The sequence below is a fragment of the Cibotium barometz genome, chromosome 7, assembly GCF_041138505.1.
Source record: "Cibotium barometz isolate CiBa-2024 chromosome 7, ASM4113850v1, whole genome shotgun sequence".
In the NCBI taxonomy this organism is placed as follows: domain Eukaryota; kingdom Viridiplantae; phylum Streptophyta; class Polypodiopsida; order Cyatheales; family Cibotiaceae; genus Cibotium; species Cibotium barometz.
The window spans coordinates 46951587-46975039 of record NC_141052.1 but is presented as its reverse complement, the minus strand read 5'-3'; the positions used below and the strand labels follow the sequence as shown (position 1 = coordinate 46975039).

The following is a 23453-nucleotide window of genomic DNA, read 5'->3' as shown; positions in this document are numbered from 1 at the left end:
CGAGTTTGGGTAGAACATCACACCCATTTGGCATCTTATGGGGGTGAAACTTTGCAAATGGGTCCATGGGGCTGATCTCCTTCCACCTACAAAGTTTCATCCCCACGGCGGATGCCACATGGGTGTGAGTGTGTTACCACACCCTCTTTTTTACATATGTCCCAAGAGGTCCCATATGTAAAAAGAGAGGGTTTGGGTAGGACATCATACCCATCCAGTGTTCGATGGAGCAGAAACTTTATAAGTGGATCCCTGAGGTTTCTCTCCCCCACTTATAAAGTTTCATTCCCACCGAACACTAGATGGGTGTAACGGTGTGTTGCCACCCACTTTTTTTACATATGGTCCAAGGGGTCCCGTATGCAAAGAGAGATCACTTTTGAGTAGGACATCACACCCATCTGACATCCAATGAGGGTGAAACTTTATAAGTAGGTCCATGAGGCTTCTCTCCCTCCACTTGGAAAGTTTTATCCTCCTTAGACATTGGATGTGTGTGACGGAGTGCTGCTACTCGCTTTTTTTTGCATATGGCCCAAAGGGTATTGTATGCAAAAAAGAAATCAGGTTTGGGTTGGACATCAAGCATCCGATGGGGGTGAAACTTTGCAAGTAAGTCCATGGGGCATCTCTGCCCCCAAAGGGTCCCATATGCAAAAAACGAACAAGTTTGGGTAGAACATCAAGCATCGGCGGACGGGGGTGAAACTTTGCAAGTAGGTCCATGGGGCTTCTCTCCCCCCACTTGCAAAGTTCCATCCCCATCTAACATTGGTTAGGTGTGACGATGTATTTCCACTGCTCTTTTTCACATATGGCCCAAGGGGTCCCGTATGCAAAAAAAGGTTTTGTGTAGGACATCACACCATCCGTGGGGGTGAAAATTTTCAAGTGGTTCTGTTGGGTTAATCTCGCCCAACTCGCTAACTTTTGCCACCATCGAGCGGATTTTGTATGGGTGTAAATCCTAAACCCTAAACCCTAAAAACCCTAAAAAGTCCTAAACATCCCACCTATCTGGCATCTAATGAAGGTGAAACTTTGTAAGTGGTTCCATGGGTATTATCTAAGCCCACTTGCAAAGTTTTATTCCCATCGGGCGGATGCCGGATGGGTGTGTCGGTGTATTGCCACCTAGTACCTTAAACCCTAAAAATCCTAACAACCCTAGTAGACATAAAACCCATATGCCGTTTGAGGGTGAAACTTTGTAAGTGGGTCCATTGATTTTCTCTCTCCCCACTTGTAAATTTTTATTCCCATCAGCACCAAATGGATGTGAGGTTGTGTTGCCACCTGCTCTTTTTTTCTTATGGCCCAAGGGGTCTTGTATGCAAAAAAGAGCAGGTTTGGGTAGGACATTACACCAATCCAACATCCGATGTGGGTAAAACTTTACAAATGGGTCCATGGGGTTCTCTCCCCCCACTTGCATAGTATCCAAGGGGTTCTCAAGATACGTGGTGATGCTAACTAGATGGCCCGGTCATGGTGCCACATATCTAACATATCTAACCTGCGATATGGCATGGCAATTTTTATGGTAAACATATCACTGGCATGGATTTTTTAACCTAACATATATGGTTTCCACATATATGAAGAGAGATATGTAGGCATGGAAATATGGCAATATGAAAAGTTGTGATTGGTTTCCATGGGTTCTGGCCACTTAAAAATGTCCCACTTTCATCAAAATTTCCCCAAAATAGCAACTTTATCATGCTATCACCCTGTGACACACCCTATTGCACATGTTGGGAAAGTCCCTTTGACTATTCTATGCCCGCAAGGTATGGGACAAACATGCCCCCAAGGCATGTGTGTCCCATACCATGCACCCCTAGCCACATCATGGCTATCACAAGGCATGTGTGTCCCATACCATGCACCCTTAGCCACATTATGACTATCACTGCACGGCTATAACCAGTTGGTTAACTACGGGATGATCCAACTCCAGTTAGATCTCCCATACTAGAACTAACTACAAATGAGCCACAATTCCAACTTCATATCCTCAATGACCAATTCGCACTCCTACAATAATTTTCAGGTTGGCCTCTACACTAGCCACATTATGTCCACACAAAATGGGGCATAACAATCTCCCCCTCCCAACAAGAGGAAGATTGGGAGAAAAATTTTAGATACTAGCATTGAAGTGAAAAATAATTCTCCCAAGTGTAATGTTTTTCATTATGTCATCATCTGTTTACGATCCTCCTTCCATCTAATTAATCACTCAGGAATAATCCGATTCCGAAGGGTGTGATCCCTATGATCCACAATACTAGCTTATGGAGATGTTAACTCTTGTGTGCATCCAAAATCCTCGCCTAGGATTTGCCCACATTATGTATAGCTGTGGGCCGATGATGTATCAAAATCCAACCATATATATAGATAACAGGAACCCCAGTGACCTAAGTTGGGCAGCACCACAAAACCCCCATTTGTATATATATATAACTTTTGATAATGTTAAGAGAAAATTAAAAACAAAATCAAGTGAAAAGTTTTCTTGTCTTGAGCTCTTAATTTCTTGGTTGCTTAAGTGCATGCTTGTTTGTGTGGATGAAATGTGTTGAGTGTGTATGCTTTCTTACTTGAGTGAGTGTGATTCAGCATGATTGGAGAAGAAGGTCACATAGGCTTTCTAGATTAACCATAGTTGATTTGAAAGTAGAATAAGGGCTCAAACAAGAGGTACTAACACACATCTTGGCCTCTTTAGTCTCTCCAAATAGGGACTTACATGATCCAAGGTAAGTGGTCTAACCACAAGTAAGTGTGCATGCTGTTTTACTTGAGTGAGAGTGCAATTAAGCATGATTGGAGAAGAAGGTAGTTTAGTCTTTCTAGACTAACCATATTTGATTTGAGAGTAGAATAAGGACTTAAACAAGAGGGATTGGCACACATCTTGGCCTCTTTAGTCTCTCTCATAGGGACTTTCATGATCCAAGACAAGTGGTCTAACCACTAGCACTATGGTTCCTTGCTAGTGAGCAAGAAGGTTCTTGACATGAATAGACGGTGCTACAATCAAACTAGAATGGATGAGGTAAGGAAGTATAGATATTTTGTACTAAAACGACTTCTATTATTCTCACTCACTCTTGCCCTTGGTAGATATAAATCCGTGGTAGAATATTGAGAAAATGTGTTATAAAGTAGGATTTGACTTATTTTATGCTCTATTTGAGTGTTTAGGAGTGGATCTGTGTAATTGAGTAGGCTTTTCTTCTAACCTTACTATTTTTTGTGTTTTATGTTGATTAATTTGTTTTATTATTTATGTCATGCGAATGATGGAATGAAGAGAAAGCTTTCTCCGATGTGATTAACAAAGGTTATCTATCCACTTGGTTGATTTGACTATGATTATTAGTCTTAAATTAATTAGAAAATTAGTATATATTAGCATTTTTAATATTGTTTACAAAGATTAGCTTAATCAAGGTAGTAATCTTTGTAGTAGTTGGCTTTTATTAATTGAGTTAAAAATCAAGTCATTGGAGTCACTACTACAAGATCTTCTGACGTCCAATTTCAACGATACCCGCATCATCAAAGTAAGCATTGAAATGATAGTTGAAATAAGCGTCTATGTTTGTGTCTAAATAAGCATCAAAATTACTCATCGAAATAGGCATTGAAACAGAGTCGAAAGAAGCATCAAAACAAGCATCGAAATAGGTGTTAAAAACATATTTCTTTTGTTTTTAATCTGGTGTGACTTATAAAAAACATTCAAGTGTTTTTAATTCCTTATCAACCCAATTTTTAGTTACTTTTCAAATAAATACGAATATATGTAATAATATTTATAAGAGATTAATAGGCCAATATTTGTCTGCCAAAGCTTCGCTAGGGATCCAAAATACAAGGATTTATGTAGTAATATTTACAAGAAATTATGACAATTGTCTGCTAAAGCTTACATTAATAGTCCTAAATAACAAAAGTCAAAAACCAAGTATTGCTTACCAAATAAAAATGAAATAAGATGTCATAGATCGACTCTCTCATTCTTAGCTAGATCCATGGCTCCAAATACATATATTTGTAGGAACACCTCTCCATCTACATATTCGTCAATGGGTGTAGACTCGTTTGTTGTAGGATTAGAAGGTAGTTCATCCATATCGTCCTCTTCTATTTAAGGCATTGGAGGTGGTTGTGTTGAAAGTTATTCTTCTATTTCTTCTTCAAAGTCCAAATTAGCTGTTGTATTTGCTTCTAAACACCATATTAGTGAATTTGGGAATTTTCCAATTCCCATTTTTGAATACTTAAAAAAGGGGACATGGATAACATGTTTGTAAGTTTCTTAAAACCATATCATATGACCTATCGTTGGAAAGTGCTTGAAAAATGGAATCTAAAGAGCTATAAAGCGCTCATTTTGGATTAGTGGTGTTCAAGTTATGGTTAATCCAAACTTTTGACCACGTGTCCCAAACTTGTGGGAAATTCCCATATTCCCCAATATGGTGTTTCTAGTTCGAGTTCTAGTAGCTGAATTACTATACCTTCATTTGATCCTTCTTCTAGTTGTTCTACTAGATCAATATCTACTTCTTGTGCTTCTTGAGTGGGTTCCTCAACCTCCACTTCATCTAATATTTCCATATCTTCAAATATTTATTTATTGTGTGGATCAATTTGGATTACAAACAACCACTTATGATCTCTCGGGTCCACCTTGAAGACCACCCGCAAATCCATATTAGGGAATTTGGAAAAAATCCTTTCATTTTGGAAAAAATGGAATTGATATCTTTAAATTAATTTTGGTAATTTCGATGAATTTGTTAGTTTCACTAAATTTTAAAGTGAAAGTGTTGCTAGTCAAGGTTTCTAATAACACGTATGGGGTTTACAAACACCGTTTAAGCTACAGTGTAGCTAAGAAAATATCCATAAAATTTTAAAGAAAAGTATAAAAAACAATCAAATTCTAAATAGTAGGAGACTAACATGTACTAACTCATAAACAAAAGGTGACTAACATAGATCCAACTAGTACTGTAGTGATCTAAACTCGCTGGCCTTCATCATAGTCCAACGATGTTGCCAAACTCTCCTTTGCCTTAGCACACACATTTGCTAGAATCTTCATCATAGTCCTCGGATGTTGCCAAACTCTCCTTTGCCTTAGCACACACATTTGCTAGAATCTTAATCTTTTATGGCACTTCTTGCCCCATTAGTCACCCATGCAAAATCTATTGTGTTTGATAGTTACCAACGTATAGGATCCTTCTTGTTACACATCCAAAATTTTTCCCAACCATCTCTATAAACCTCAGCATCACTAACATTTCTCTTTTTGCATACTAGTGCCCAATATTATATTAAAATCCTCTTGTAGTTTTTAGATGTTCTATTGACATCTATGTTACTTTGAGCTACACCCAACCATATTGGATATATTGGTTTTGATGGGGTCGAATAAGAACAAAGTCTCCCTTTCTAACATCAACCATGGGCTAAAAATCTTGCTTTGGCCTTTTACTTTGTGGTCCACAATAGTGATCATCAAGTTCCTCCAATCCTAAGAATTCATCATCAATGTCATCCACATGTGTGCCTAGAGTTCTTGGCCAAAAGTTTTGATAGAAGCCTCCGTCTTGGACACTTGGTCTCTCTCGTGCCTGAACCGTGGCCTCCCGATACTCAATCACTGGGCTGATGTACAAGGTGAAAGCTGCATCAGATCCTTAAACATCAACCCATCTTTTCCAATAGCGCATGTTATCCTTAATTCCTTTTACCACCTCTAAGTGATCTTTAATGTACTCAAACATTGAAACGACACATGGAACCCCTGTGGTAGTATTGTGTTACCATCACTATCCTTCTTCCATAATTCAATACCACCATCCTTTGGTGGCAACCATTCAATGGATTTAGGATGCACTTTATCTTGCATGACTGGAACCTTTTCTTGCATGAAGAATCTAAATTTTAATGGTTTTGTGTGCCCCACTAGCATATCTTGTCCATCAGACAATTACCCATAGATGAATCCCTTGAAATCTGGGACATTTGTCATAAAGAATGGGGTTGGAGCAGTTACTTGGCTATCCTTGAATATTTTCATTAAATGTGGGAAGATGAATGTCTAGCTAGTCCTTAGTTTCTCAAAAAACCTGCTAAACATTGCATCAATATCCTCATGTGTATGACCAACCATCAAAAATCCTAATAGGAACATCTAAAATACTCCTTTGGAACACTACAAGGGACTGGGCTCATACCCGCGCTCCTAGCCGCTAAAAATGACTTGTGAAAAAAAGTAGCGGGCCCGTGTATCAGCGCGTGTATCATCGCGGCCAGAGACATGCGTGTAAAAGCGCGTGTATGGCACCTCTCAGACGCGCGGATACATGGGTGTATAGCCGCGTTTTTTTTAACAGACGCGTTGATACATGTGACTATACACGCTTTTTTTTTATTTAGACGTGCTTATACACGGGTCTATAGTCGCGTCCTATTCAGTTCAAATGTGTCAGACGCGTTTATACCTGCGTCTATACACGCGTTTTTTTTCATTTAGATGCGCTTATACACGCGTAAGTACCAGTTTTGACGCATTAATACACACGTATTTTCTAGGGTATCCGCGTAGATACACGCGAGTTTTACCAGTTCTGACGCGTTTATACACGCGAACAGAGAGAAAAAAAAATCCAGAGAGTGCTATTTGGTGCCTGAATACTGTTCCAGCATTCCAGCACCCAATAGCACTCTCTGGTTTTTTTTTTTTGTGCATTAGACCATCCCATTAGACCATCGATGAAGAACATATGCACGAGGGAGATTAAGACAAGAACGACATGAATGCATACATTGTCAATACACGATTCAAGACAGACATGAATGTAATACTATCGATCAATCAATTCAATATTACTATCAAAATTTCATACATGTATACAAGGGAGTCCATATCTCGAAGTAGCCCATGGCTTGAGTTTACAAAAAAATATATACAATCACATCCTCAATATGGAATGTGATACTATAAGTCTGAGTACTACTTAGACCCAGATGATGACTCGGTGCTCCCTCCATGCTCAGATGAGCTCACATCGGTCGGAATGTCCGAGGAGTAGTGCTCACGTCCACCCTCTGCAGCGGCGGCCGGTGGATCATCAGCAGCTTGTGCCTGTTCAAGTAATATATAGTATATAAGTATATATATATGCAATTCAATAAACCAAAACCATTCGTTTAGAATTTTCAAGTACCTGTCGACCGTATGGTCTCATGGCCATCTCAAACTGCGCATCCGTAATACGTCCCTCGGCTCTGAAGATGGCCCACGTGTCACGTCTGCTATGCCGGTGAGCATACGCAGTATCGTGGGTTGTGGGCTTCCTCCCCGTAACCCGTCGCTGTATCATAATCAACACAATTTGTAAGATTAAAACAATCATAGAATCAGTGAATTAAGTAAACAATCAAATAAAGTGGCAAGATACTTACGAACTCTGCCTCCCATGACTCGACGCCGCCAGATCCGAAATGCGAAGATCCAATGGTCTCCATCTGGATCCGTCGTGCCTCCACATGCTGCCTGCTCTTCACGCCACCCTCTGCTCGTTTCTTTGCCTCCTTCCACTCGTGTTTGTGTGCAGTGGCAGGTTTCTCGGCAGGATAGCCACCCGCAGCTACATTTAGCCGGTCATCGTACGCGAGTTTTTAAAGGTGAGATCTTTTATTACTTAAGATCTCCCTTATTCGCGTCCTTCCCCATACATCCGAGAATGTAGCATGTGGGGGATTGGGGTACCGACTATGTACAGCCTCTATCACCTCCCCAACTAATCGGCTATTTTGATCTTTAAATTTAATAAAACAATTTCTATATGAGTTTGATACTACCCCACGCATGTACTCCATTACCTCCCTCCCCCTCGCATCCATCACTATCCCGCCCCTATCCGTCACATCATAGCAGACCACTCTCTCTATCTCTCTCTTCTCCTCCTCTTCCGAACTGTCTCCTCTAACTCTTCTCTCTCTATCTCCTCTCTCACCGCGTGCCCTACTACCTCCCCCACCTCCCCCACCAAAGCACCCGCCGCATCCTCCACTCCCACTCTTCCTACTGCTGCGGGTGGAGTCACGACTGGGGGATTGTCTACGTGACGGTGGCTGTGAGCCCTGACGTGACGGTGGCTCTGAGGGAGCACGTGATGGTGGCTGTGAGGGTGTACGTGAGTGTGTCTGGGACGAGGTATGTCTCCTCGGTGGACGTGGAAGAGGAGAAGCTGCATGCCGTCTCGTCGGACTCGGAGGAATAGACGGCACTGGAGTGCCCTGGATACTCGCGGTAGGGGTATAGACACCAGGCAGGGAAGGAGGGGGATGGGCATACATATACTCTGTAAGCTCAACCGGACCAGGTTGGCGCCCAAAATGATTCATCATCTCCATCAGCCAATTGCTGTACGCAAATGGATCGGATGAAGAACCTGGAATATCCATAAAGAACCTGCAACAAACATCTTCATGTACATCATGGGCTGTCTCTTGACTCACACGAATATCATCATTCAAGTTAGTTGTGTTGCCTGCAAATCATGAAATCTGAAACGCCGCAGTCTCGTGCAGAAACGCGTGTATACACCCGTCAAGAAACGCGTGTATATTCGCGTGAACAGACTCTGCAGACAGGTTACACGCGTTTTTACACGCGTTTCTACACGCGACCTGCAAAATTTTTTTTTCGAAAAGACCGACCCCCGACAAAGACAGACAGAATGTCCTTATAAAAGGAGCCCCTGTCAGGATGCAGTAACCCAATCGTGTGCACAGAAGCAAAAGGACAAACCCAAAGAGCAAATAGCATAAAGAAATCTGACAAAAGAGACAAGGCACAGGACAAAGTGACTCACCTCTGAAAAAGTGAGTCCTCTCTGCTCCTCTGCTCCCTCCTTCTCCCGTGTGTGTGCTCCTTTCTCTGCTCCCTCCTTGTTGTTGGAAGAGGCGAAAACAGGCGCAGAGTCGATTTCTTAGTTCAAAATCTATATTTGGGGAAGGCGGGCTATTTTTAGTTTAAACATACCGTCGCGTTTATATTAGTGTGTATAAACGCATGTATTTTCGCGTGTGTATATTTTAGCTGCGTTTATACACGCGTTTTGCAGAACTTACCCGCGTTAATACACGCGATTTTTAGGAATTAGCCGCGTTAATACACGCTATTTCTAGGAAGTAGCCGCGTCAATACACGCGATTTTTATGCTTTCATTAAAAACATATTATGATTTTGTGTTTTCTGATTTTTACACAGGATGTCATCAACCTCTTCAAGCAGTTCTGGGGAAGATGAGACAATGCGTCATCGTAATCGCGATGTGTGGTTGGGACAACGGATCAAATGTATGTGTAATCGATGTCAAGGGTGCATTGTACGAGCACGTCGAATTACCATGAATCACATCTCCATGTATGGAGAATGGAATCAAACAGGTTTAGAGGTGAGTAGATGTAAATTGATGGTATTCAAATGAATCATGGTATCCAAATTAAATTAATAGAGTTGTAATATATAAACTCTAATTGAAGCAGGATGCAATACCACACCCTAACATGGTACCCTACGCGCGACGAGAGCACGTAAAGCGTCGACGAGATGATGCTGGAGCTTCGGGATCTATTGTCAGAGATGAGTGGGAAAGGGATGACAATAGCCCTGCACCCCACGAAGTTGTGGAAGAGGAGGTGCTTGATGATATGGTGCGGAATCTTTTTAAGGATGATCCCAAAGGTATGGACGACGATGATATGGAACAAGAGCATCTTTATAAGGCTTCATCGACACCGGTGTTTGAAGGGTGCACATTCTCAGTTTTACGTGCTTCACTTGAACTACTTAATATACAAACAGTTTATGGATGGAGCAATGCAAGTCTTGACGCAGTGTTGAAGTAAGCATTCTAACTTACAAATTTGAATTAGTGGTTTAAGGTTTAGGATTTAAGACTAATTATAATTGATGATATTGGATGCAGGCTATTATCAAATATGCTTCCAAAGGAAAATAGGCTTCCCACCTCAAGAGACATAGCGAGGCGCTATGTGACATCTCTTGGAGGACTGGATTATGATAAAATACATGCATGCGTCAATGATTGCATTCTGTTTCGTGGGACGCATAAGGAGGCTCTACATTGTCCCACTTGTGGTGAAGCAAGGTACAGAACAGATATGAAGAGTTTTGATGTACCTCGTAAAGTCTTGCGACACTTTCCTATAATTCCTCGCATCAAACACATGTTCAGGTGCAAATCCATAGCAGAGCTCATGTCATGGCATTCCTCACATCGATCGGATGATGGCATGTGGAGAATTCCCGCAGACACTCCTGCTTGAAAGCATATTGAAGATGAGTGGCCCAGCTTTAAAACAGAGTCCAGAAACTTGAGACTTGGCCTGGGTATGGATGGAGTGAATCCATTTGGTTTTAAAAGCACCGCATACAGCGTGTGGCCAGTTGTGTTGGTGAATTATAACCTTCCACCATCAATGGCGATCAAGAAGGGACATCTTATGTTATCCCTTCTAATTCCAGGGAAACATAAAGTGAAGCATATGGATGTTTATCTTGAACCACTGATTGATGAGTTGGAGGAACTATGGAGAGGTGTTGCGGTGGTGGACATTAGTAGGCCTCCCTCCTCTCGACACTTCGACTTAAAAGCAGTGTTGATGTGGACAATGCATGACTTTCCAGGATACAGCGATTGTTCTGGTAAGAATTCTAATTACCTCCCTACTCTATTACTATTGGCTATATATATTAATTAGACGGTTTGACTTTATTATTCTAACTTTTATTTATATTTTAACAGGTTTGAAAACATCGGGTAAACATGCATGTCCTGTTTGTGGTCCTTCGTTAGTACATGAGTATGCTGACGGTTTGTGTAAGACTATATTCGATAATCATCATCGATTTCTCCCCTCAGATCATCCTAAATATGTTGCTAGTAAGAGTAACATTCCTCCACAAACACTTCGTGCAAAAGATTGGAAGCGTATTTGGGAGTCTACAACTATTCTTCCTCCAGATGGCATGAACAGGTATAGTGATGTTTTTTCAATCTTGTTTTGTGTAGTCTCTAATTGGATTAAAGGTCACATAGAGCAATCCCTTGTGTAGGTACTCCATTTTTTTTCGGCTGCCATATTGGACCCATCTTAAGATCAACCATCTTCTTGATCCCATGCACATCTTCAAGAATTTGGGATCTGGTATTTGGGAACATATTATTGGTAAACGAGACAATGTTAGCGTACGTGAGGACTTGCGGGTCGCAGGACGTATGCGTCAAGCTTGGCCACGAGAGGTGGGTGGGCACGTTCGTCTTCCGCCTGCACCATGGATTATATCAAAGAAAGAGGAGAAGCAGGTAAAGCAGGCCATCACCACTTTGCGTACTCCCACTGGATGCATGAGATCATTGAAGGGAGCCTTTACAACCACTAAGAAAAGAGGCGTTGAGCAACTATATGGGTTGAAGTCCCACGATTGGCACAAGATGCTTCAAGTAAGTGTTTTTCAAGTCTTGTACATACGTTGAAATTAAATTTTGTAATGCCATAAACCGTAAATGTGCTCTTATGTGCGCAGTTCATACTACCTACTAGCATCGACCATTGTGCAAATAAGAGTTTGAAAAAATGTATTTATAAGATGGGCGAGCTTGTGAGGTATGTAAAACCCATGATCAGATCACCCTTCATTATACCTTGCAAAATGAACGTGCATGAGGTGTAACGTACTATTTATTTATTTTTCAGATATGTTAGTTCCAAAGCAATTGATCCAGCCACGTTGGATGATGCGCGTGTTATGGCAGTGGAGGTGGTTTGTTTGGTAGAGGAGACTTTTCCGCGAACCATTCTCACAAGTCAACTACATCTCATTGTGCATTTAGTGGACGAAATTGCTTTATGTGGTACTGTGCATGCACGCTGGATGTTCTTCCTAGAGCGCTTCATGAAGACCTTAAAAGACTTTGTGAGGCAAAGTGCAAGGCCTGAAGGAAGCATGGCCGAGGGTTGGTTGATACAAGAGTCTCTTGTATATATTTCAGAATTTCTTGGTCAGGTGGACAGCTCTTTGCCACGACTATGGAGCAATGAAGAGGACTTGAGGATGACCTCTATTGTGCCTCAAGGAAAAGGACAGAGTAAAGTAATTGACAGAACATTGATTGATGATCTCAATTTCACTTGTATCCTTAATAGTGATGTGATGAGCAGATGGGTTACAAGATATGAGGATGCAAAGACAAACAGGCAAGCAGAAAGAGCTCTCTTTCGGAGGCAACATGGCTCTCGGAAGGCGTACCCTAAGCATCTAGCAACACTTCCGAATGATATCCATGTTGATTGGTTGCATGAGGAAATGGAGAGAGCAGAGAGCGACGAGGGGCTGCATATCACGGCGGAAGAATGGGAGTATGCACGAGGATGCATGTCAAAGGTACATAGAACTAATGTTTTGCATTAGTTGTAAGTGATTTGCTTTTAATATTTATTCACATTGCTTACACAAATATTGCTTCTATTTTGGTCCAGTGCACTATGTTCAATGCTATATGGTGTGAAGGCAAGCATTTTCGAACACAAAGAATTGATGAAAAGAGAAATACACAAGATTGCGGTGTCATTAGTAGCTTTGAGGGAGCTAATGGAAAAATGGATGATTATTGTGGCATAATCCAAGACATATTTAGGCTTGACTTTCGTCGCTTCTTTGTGTATGTTTTGGATGTCAAATGGCAAATGAACGTGGTGGAAAAAGGGCCTGATGCAACGATAAAACGCCATGCAAGTGGATATGTAACTATTGACTCTACAAAGTTCTTGCAAACAAAGAAAGATAGGCTCGTATTGCCACAACAATGTGAGCAGGTATGCATTTTTTTACTAATGTGTTTCATGTACATATATATCGAAGCTCGCATACCCCTTGACTTTTGATATGCTAATTAATTACTGTACAGTGTGTATTTGAGTAGGTTATCTATCTACCAATGGTGCATGACATCAAATGGTGGTACGTCATCCCTATTGCACCACGTTCCAAAGTGATGTATAATACATTCACTGATATGGATCATATGGAGGATGTAACAAGCCGCAATGAAGATGATGTCGAACATGCCATTGAAGATGTTGTGATCGATGATCAAGAAATAAGAGATGATCATGATAATGAGGATGAGCATGCCATTTCTCATGATCATGAGAATGACCCTACCATTGAGGATGATGGTGATGTTGATGAGGATGATCAGGACATCGATACCATTATCAATGGAGTACAGAATATCGATAGTGGAATAAATTTAATCGTAGCCTTACCAATTGATCAAATGGATATTGATGTTGATCGTTTGGCAAGGATGGATCTTATTGAAGATGAGATCGAACCCTAACCAATCCGTCACTGTATGTTCTAAATTGATAACATTTCCATCATCTCATATGCATGATTTATTTTTGAATATATTTCATTGTTGTAAATGCATGTAGTGGGATTGTGTAATGATGTATACTGTAATGTACTATGAGATAGTTTAAGGAAAATAGTTTTTAATTTTGTAAAGGAATTCAGTTTTTTTTTCAGTTTTTCTCTGCCATGCGTGTATTAATCCGTGTATAGTAGCGTGTATTTATCCGTGTATAATAGCGAGTATTATCCCGTGAATATTATCGTGTATAGGTGCGTGTATTACTGCGTGTATGTAGACGCGTTTATACACGCGTTGATTAATGCAAACATACACGCGAACTTAAATGCAAAAATACACGCGCCCGATTCTATTCAAATACAGGCGCGACCATACACGCGTTCGTAATTTATCGCGTGTATGAAACGCGTGTATGGCAGCATTGTCTTGTAGTGGAAACTAACAATGATAGATAGACAAACAAATACTGATTCTTGTTATTTGATGTACAATTGTCCAATTGCAACATCGAATTCTCTAGAAACTTCTTGAATTTTGAACTAGGATTTGTGTTTAACATTTCTGTTGCTATACCAACATCATTCAATGCAGCTGAACAAGCACCCATGTATCCACCCTCATGTGGGTAATGATGATCAAGATCTTTTCTTTTGTTTAAAGCATTTAGCAATGTTCTAGTAGATCTAGACATACTATCATTGGAAAGATCTCCATACTCATGTTTGTCACATCTCTCAAGGTTTCTTAGACACAAGGCAAGAGAACCTATTGTAAAATTTGGATCAGATGGCCATAAGCTTATAGAAAAATGTCCGTAGTGCCCTTGTCCATGTCCATGGGTTATCATTCCTATTAGTGACACTGGAAATTGTGTTGACTTATCCATCTCCTTGGAATGTACCTTCAATCTCGGGATCGTTGTTTTATTTTGGTCCATCTTATCATGTATTATGCATAAGTACTTATTAGGATTTAATTTTGAGGTCAATCTCCAAGCATAGTACAGATTTCTACAACTAAGTTATTGCAAAATGTGGGTCTTTCTTTGATGCATCAATCTGTTACGTTCACCTTGGCACTTTGTGGCTCCCAATTGATCCTTTATTTCATTGCATATAGTGCACTTTGAAAACTCACTTGTTTTGGCAAGGCTAACATGCTTGAATCATACACATAATCAGTGCGAGATTGCACACGGAATGCCATTTCCATGGAATAATTAGTGCGAGTGCAAGCAACTCCCCCAAAAATCTTTGTGGAGTTGTATCATTGCATCACAATTAGCAACTTGGCAACATTTTCTCCTGCAACAATCAATTGTAGCTACATGTAAAATAGCATCTAGTGTTGTCCTCTTTGAATTCCCTATTATTCCGAACACTTCGGGCTACCTCTTCACCATGTAGTATCTCCTCTTCTTAGTTGGAGCATCAACACATTCATCAATGAACTGGTCATCCATATCATTGGAATCCTCTTCAACGCGAGGAGCGTTGAACCATCCTGAAATGTGAGTCTTTTAATAGACCACCTAATGAGATTAACACCATAATTTAAAGAAGGTACCGGTGATTGAACTTGTTGGATGGCTTGATCAACCACCACACCCACATTATCTCCACCTAAAACTTCAAAACCAATAGCCTCATATAGAAAGACCAACAATATGACTCCTTTACCAACACATTCTTCTTTGCCCTCTGACCACAACAACACATATTTTTCTCTCCAACTCTCAGAGATTGAAATTCCATCATATGGCACTACTCTTGATTCATGTCCACAATCCTTGCATCTAAAGTTTGGAATGGTTGTGCAATGTCATGGTTGAAGCATTTATCAATTCTCACAAAGACGTGGTCTTTCCCAAATTGTTCTCCATGGCACATATCTTCCTCATGGGTTGCATGTATCTTGCCTATTGCCGCCATCACATTATTGATCAACTTGACACATTCTCCATGAGAAAATTGAGATGACATTTTCCCTACACATAAAAAATACATTATTTCAGTTCTCCAAATTAGATCAAGTGTCCAAATTCAGTTAGTAGAATATATATTATAATCTATCATTAGTATCATCTTCTTTCACTTACCACTTGATAGAATTGACCAATTGTCCAAATCTATATACAATATGAATATTTTTAAGGTCACCAAGTGGCAAAATCCTTTACTCCATCGAATACATGGACTACTCCTTTTTATGGGATTATTATCCAAATATTTGTACATATCCCATTCCTACTTCTAAATGCCACAACTCTCTAAAGAAATGGTCAAGTGTCCAAATCTATCTCTTAGAAATCTATCACATCCTAGTTTTATAAACTTAGCCATTTATATGTATATATCCCCCCATCCAATACTACTCAATCTACATTTGGCCAACTGTCCAAATATATATATAATATGAATTGTCTCATAGACATCTCATATGAACTAGCAAGGTTTACATACCCTCTCCATGGTCCTAGTTTTGGCCAAGTGTCCAAATCAATAGGGCTAATCCAAATTTCTAACAAAGGCCCTTGTTTGGCTAACATGGATTTATAACAAGGCCCTAGTTTTGGCCAAGTGTCCAAATCAACTTGTACCATGGAAATCTAGCAAGGCTCTAGTTTTAGCCAAGTGTCCAAATCAATGGGGCTAATCCAAATTTCTAACAAGGCCCTATTTTTGCCCAAGTATCCAAATAAATGGCTAAAATGGATTTCTAACAAGACCCTAGTTTTCACCAAGTGTCCAAATAAACTTGTACCATGGAATTCTAGCAAGGCCCTGGTTTTGTGAATAAGTGTGTCCAAATCAACCTCTAACATGGATTTCTAAGAAGGCCCTGTTTTTGTCCAAGTGTAAGTCAACCTGTAAGATGAATTTGTAACAAGGCCCTAGTTTTGGCCAAGTGTTAAAATCTACCTCTAACATGGTTTATAGCAAGGCCCTAGTTTTAACCAAGTGTCCAAGTGTACCTCTAACATGGATTTCTAACAACAAGGCCCTAGTTTTGCCCAAGTGTCCAAATCAACCTCTAACATAAAATTCTAACAAGACCCTAGTTTTGACCAAGTGTCCAAATCAGCCTCTAACATGGAACTCTAACAAGGCCCTAGTTTTGACCAAGTGTCCAAATCAGCCTCTAACATGGAACTCTAACAAGGCCCTAGTTTTAGCCAATTGTCCTCATTATACCTTTAGCTATACTACATATATATACAAATGTAGATAAATATATATATGTATATGTATATGCATGTGTATGTATGTATATGCATGTGTGTGTGTGTGTGTGTGTATGTATATAAACATATGTGTGTGTGTATGTATGTATGTATACAAACATGTGTGTGTGTGTGTGTATAAACATACATACATACATACAAATAAAATATTATATATATGTATGTGAGTGTATGTGTTTATATATATATGTATGTATGTATGTATGTATGTATTTAATTATATACATACATATATATATGTATGTATTTATGTATTTATGTATGTATGTATATGTTTATATACATATATATACACATACATACATACATATATACAAAAAAAATGTTATATATCTATATGTGAGTGTATGTGTTTACACACACACATGTGTGTGTGTGTGTGATTTTATATCTATATGCATATATATACGATTTTATATCTATATACGTAATATATGTGTGTATGTGTTTATACATACATACATATATATATATGTATATATATGTGTATATATATATATATATATATTATACTACACACACATACATACACACACACACCTATATATATGCATATATACATATATATATGTATGTATGTATGTACATATATGTGAGGGCTATCCATCAAGCTCTTGAACATCTCCAACATATGTGCCTAAGCAAGACATTATGGGCCCAAAAAAGGGATGATTTCCCAAACTTTTGTCCTTATTGTTGGTAATTGGCTTGTCTTTGGGGGCGGTTGGCGGCACCCAATTTACTAAGAATTATTGAGGCTAGGGGGTCTCGGAACCCTAGCGGGGGGGGGTCTGAGGGGCCGCTAGGTCCCCCTCTCTACTAGTGGGGTGTGGCAGCCACCACATGCTCCCAATGGCTTGACGATATGACCTGTGTAATAATTTTCGTGGCATAACATCATTGAAAAATCATTAAAATGAAATTCAAAATATAATATAATGTTAAAGAATTTGAAATGTAAGTCGTTATTATAATTATGCTTATGGTTATGTCTATTGGGGGAGATGCGGCCCAAAAAAAAAGAAAACGTGTGACCGACCTTTAATGATTTAGCATTAAAAGTCACTATCTCACAAGATTTGGCACCCTAGTAGAGCCTTGCGAAAACAAATTGCATGATGGTAATGGTGATACCCTAAACCAGAATCATTCTTTCCCTCCCTCTTTCTCCACCAAACATAATTCCATGATGGTAATGGTGATATCCTAAACCAGAATCATTCTTTCCCTCCCTCTTTCTCCACCAAACATAATTTGAAAAAAAGCTTATTGTGCAGAGATTTGGTAGAAGGAGAGTTTATCTCCTCTCTCTCTCTCTCTCTCTCTCTCTCTCTCTTTCTCTCAAAGCTTTTTCCACAAATCTCTATCTCTCCCCCATGCACATAAAGCAGGGAAGCTGCATACCATTAATGAATCTTGATTAACTAATCTATATTTATCGTTCATATTATCAATAGTTATATTAATTAATTAATCTTTATTAATAATTAGAAATTAATTTATATTAAATCAATTCATCACTAATTAAATTGATTATACTATTTTTTCATTCACAACCACTAGTTTGACTAATTGTAAAATTAATGCATTTAATTTATCACTATTTATTAATGCATTTCATTAAACTATCTCTAATCTATAATCTATTGGGTGAGTCATTTAATCTAAGATTAGGCATTTGTTAGCATGCTTTCTTTCTTTTGATGAGTCCTATAAATAAGAAAGATGTATTGCATACCTGTACGTGGATTCGCTTTAGCTCTTTTTCTCTTTGAATGGATTCTCTTCAGCTCTTTTGCTCTTCAAATAGATCTCTTTGTCTCTAGAGTTAAACTAGAAGTAAAATCCTCTATAAAAATGAAAACCACGTCTTTCAATCTAGAGCCATTCACACATAACATGAAGATTTAGATAGTGGACTATTACCTTGGTCACCCACTTGGCCAAATCCTTGGGCATCCACTTAACCAAATCCTTTGATACCATAATGGCTTGACATGGGAATTAAACAAAGATATGGACAACTATTAAATTTGTCTAAATCCCTTACGTATCCATGGAACCTAGACTATAACCTTTCTCACCCACTTAGCCTGATCCTTAAGTATCAACTTAACCAAACCCTTGGACAAAAGTTCTAGCTTGACATGTGAGTTGGACAAAGATATGGACATTCATTCAATTTGTCTAGATCCCACCAACATACATTTGGCCAACTGTCCAAATCTAGATCAAATATAAATGCATAATGACCATCACATGTAACCTTGCTCTTTTGGGGAATCGCCTAATGGTAACCCCAATTGGGGACTTGTCTAATGCTCATATCAGTAGATTTGGCCAACTCTTCAATATAGATTTGGAAAATCATCCAAATGTAACTATAATTTTTAGCTCAATTCTATTTGGGACTTCCATAATGCTCCTCTCAGTAGAATTCACCCCTATTGGAGACTTGTCCAAGACTAACCCTTATTAGAGATTTGTGTAATTCTCATATCACTAGGTTTAGCCAACCATTCAATATAGATTTGGACAATTGTCCAAATCTAACTCTAATCCATAGCTCAATTCTATTGAAGACTTCCATAATGCTCCTTCCACTAGAACTCACCCCTATTGGAGACTTGCCTAAGGCTAACCCTTATTATTGGGTATTTGTTTAATGCTCATATCATTGCGTTTGTCTAACCATTCAATATAGATTTGGATAATTGTATAAATCTAACTACAATTAATATCTTGTTGCTATTGTTTGGGACTTCCATATTTCTCTTCTCACTACACCTCAACCCTATTGGAGACCTTAACTAAGACCAACCCTTAATATGGATTCTCCTAATGCTCTTCTAATTGTATTTAGCCACAACCATTCCTTGATATATATTTGGATAAATCTATATACATACATACACTCCTATTGGGGATTTGCCTAATTCTCCTCTTATTAGAACCATTCAGTAAAGATTTGGATAGTTGTCTAAATCTATATTGAATTCATAGCTCACTCATATTAGTAGCTAATGCTCTTCTCAGAAGATTTGACTAACCATTAAATACACATATTTGGACAATTGTCCTAATCTATCTATAGTTCAATCTCACTCTCCTAATGGGGATTGTCCTAATGCTAACCTTAGCCATGGACATGACTAAATCCCCTCTCACTAGCTTTGGCCAACCACTGAATGTAGATTTGGATAATTTTCCAAATCTATATTTAATTCATAGCTCACTCCTATTAGGGACTTTCCTACCTAATTCTCTTCTCACCACATTTTGCTCACCAATTAAATAAGGATTTGGCAAACCATTAAATATAGATTTTGATAATTGTCTTAATCTACCTAAATCCAAACCTCAACCTTATTGGTGACCTCCATAGTTCTCCTCTCACTAGACCTCAACCCTATTGGACACCTTGCCTAAGGCCAACTCTGAATGGGGGTTTCTCTAATTCTCTTCTTTTTAGATTTATCCAACCATTCATTGATATAGATTTCGACAAATTTATATACATACATACACCACTCCTATTGGGGATTTGCCTAATTCTCCTCTTAGTATAACTATTCAACAGTATAGATTTGGACAGTTGTTCAAATCTACATACAATGCATAGCTCACTCATATTAGTAATTAATTCTCTTTGACTCACAATATTTAGCTAACCATTGAATATAAAGATTTGGAAAATTGTCCAAATCTATCTATAGTTCAGAGCTCACTCCTAATGGGAATTGGCCTAATGCTAATCCTAACCATGGACATGACTAATGCTCCTCTCACTAGGTTTGGCCAAGTGCTCAATGTATATGAGATGTAGATTTGGACAATTTCCCAAATCTATATTTAATTTATAGTTCACACATATTAGGGACTTTCCTACTTGATTCTCCTCTCACCACATTTGGCTAGCCAATTAAATGTAGATTTGGCTAACCAATTAAATATAGGTTTGGCAAACCATGAAATATAGATTTTGATAATTGTCTTAATCTACCTAAAATCCATACCTCAACCCTATTGGGGACTTCCATAATTCTCCTCTCAGTAGACCTCAACCCTATTGGCGACCTTGCCTAAGGCCAACCCTTGATATGAATTTTTCTAATGCTCTTCTCATTGGATTTAACCAATCATTCATTGATATAGATTTGGAAAAGTCTATACACATACATACACCACTCCTATTGTGTTGAGAGAGAGAGACACATCATATGCATCCCCAAAAGGTGTGTTGAATACACACGAGAGATTGAGCATATATAGAGGAGACCCATCTATATATAGAGCACATCTATATATATAGTTCCAACACCCCCGCTCAAATAAGGGTCTCTAACTGTGGATGAAAAAACCCTTGGGGGCTCAAGGGAAAAACCCACAGCTCTATATACACCTACCGTTATATTAAATTATTTCAAGTTACAAAAGAATTGTTCAAAGGAGCTACATCACTCCCAAATATACAATGGTGGCCACAAAGGGTCACTTGAAAGATATAAAACATCTTGAAAGAATTTGTGTCATCGGCTTTTGGCTTTTCTGTGAGTCATCAATTGAATACGACTTCTGCTTGTTATGACCTAGAATCATCGGCTTGAGTTCAACTTTTCTGTGAGTCATCAATTGAATACGACTTCTGCTTGTTATGACCTAGAAGCATCATAAACTCAAAACAAAGAATCCACGTAAAGTGTTATGGAAAGATTATGAATGTGAAGTGCAATCACAATGTCGTAAGAGATGGTTCGCAACACCGCTCTCAAGACAACATAGATACAAACGGTATGTAGATACGGACATAAATTGCAGAAACAACTAAATGATTTATAGCTACAACTAAATGAGAAAATAGATTCACTCATTGTCTTTGATATGTCTTTGTATTCTCTTTAAATTCAGGCAACATAGTCTGTAATCTCATTGTCTTTGTGATATGTCTTTACCTTCTCTTCAGATCTGGGCAACATAATCTATAATATCATAAACTCAACAAAAAGTTGTATAATTATGTTATATACAAAATATCACAACATAAGCACAATGCCATAAGAGACGGGTCTTGATGCCGCTCTATGGAGAACATAGATACAAATGATACTAATGAAAAATGTGCGCATATGAAATCACAAATGTGTCATACAAATAACATATAGGAAAGGCAGCACTGAGATGAATATGAAAAAGGTACTATTGTCTTGGCACTAGAGATTATCATTACTGAGATGCCACGAGTCAAAGTGACATAGTTAATGATATGATTACCAAGGCACCAAAATTAGAAACTCACCAAACCTATCAAAATTACCGAGGCTTGCATGCTTAAAATAATAATTGTCAAGTCCGTGAGACTGGTTGTAATATAACAAGCAAAAGTAGAACACATGGTACCTTTATCTTGCAAAGGCTCCCGAGAAATAGTTGCATGCTTACAAATCCTCTTGATGAGCAGTAGCAGCATGCTAAGCATCAATAAAGTCTTCTTTAGGCACAAGACAAACTTCCTCGAAGCCATAGAAAGAACAAATACACAACTTCCTTGTGAGAACAATCAAACGAGAGATCAACATCACCGCCGAGATGACCATGAGTAAGTAACTGTAACGATTCTGAAGTCATGATATAAAACGATCAGATCATCACCGAGAGGACCATGAGCAAGGAACTATCACAATTCTTAAGTCATGAGATAAAAGGATAATGAGATCATCACCGAGATGACCATGAGCACATAACTATACTCTTGTACTACCAAAGATTAGAGAATATGAAACAAATTCAAATAAACATTATGAGATCTAAATAATGAGATCATCACACTGAGATGACCATGAGCAATGACCATGAGCAAGTCTGTAAACGATTTTGAAGTCATGACCTGTCAATAAATACTAAAATAGAAAATGACACTCATTCTAGTTAGTAAGTCATATCTTTGCCATGGGAAAAATCTATGACATAAGATCAAACCTCCAATATTATGAGTCAAGATAATGAGACAACTATAACTTGGATCAAACCTTCAGGATGACATGATATGAAAGTAAACCTCATAAGATGACGGGACGAGAAATCAAACCTCTGACGTCCATAGGTAGGATGACTATTCATGATGAAAAAGCGAACCTCTGACATGAAACAATAATTAGGATGTAGACACCTCTGGACGGGACGAAAAAGCAAACCTCTGACATGACGTACTTGAAAGTAAACCTCATAAGATGATAGGCCGAGAAATCAAACGTGTGACATTCACAATCAAGATAGTAAACCTCATAAGATGACGGAATGAGAAATCAAACCTTTGACATCCGCAGGTAGCATGTAGCCAGGATGACATGATGCGAACATAAATCTCATAAGTTGATAGGACGAGAAATCAAACCTCTGACGGGAAGAGAAATCAAACCTCTGACATGTAGTCAGGGTGGCATGACGTGAACGTAAACCTCGTAAGATGACGGGACGAGAAATCAAACCTCTCGGGAAATATGCTCGACGAAATTTCTTGTTAGTTGCCATAGATTGAATTCCAAGACTTGACCACCATTGATCAGTCACATAAGGATATAGACCATCATTCTGATCATGAAAAGAGCTGCTCTACTGACCCTGTCCTCTCTCATGGCAAGACAAGATCACCCATATAGCCATTTAGACCTGCATGGTTACATTGTCGACCACAAAAGACATTG

At 38.8% G+C, this 23453-nt stretch overlaps 1 protein-coding gene across 1 annotated transcript; it reads left to right on the top strand.

The window, feature by feature from the left end:
- Positions 1 to 12503: 12503 nt before the first annotated feature.
- LOC147637096 (uncharacterized) lies at positions 12504 to 14186 on the top strand. Its single transcript, XM_086801002.1, has 3 exons — positions 12504 to 12945; positions 13053 to 13355; positions 14100 to 14186. Exons 1-3 carry the CDS (start codon positions 12616 to 12618, stop codon positions 14184 to 14186), a joined length of 720 nt encoding a protein of 239 aa, XP_086657128.1. The 5' UTR covers positions 12504 to 12615.
- Positions 14187 to 23453: the final 9267 nt, after the last annotated feature.

Excerpts from the sequence above, each read along its gene's own strand:
- LOC147637096 (XM_086801002.1), top strand. The coding sequence starts at position 12,616 with ATGTTCAATGCTATATGGTGTGAAGGCAAGCATTTTCGAACACAAAGA. Across the intron at positions 12,946-13,052 it reads TGCCACAACAATGTGAGCAG|GTTATCTATCTACCAATGGT; the intron begins GTATGCATTTTT and ends GTATTTGAGTAG. Across the intron at positions 13,356-14,099 it reads TCGATACCATTATCAATGGA|CTGAACAAGCACCCATGTAT; the intron begins GTACAGAATATC and ends CATTCAATGCAG.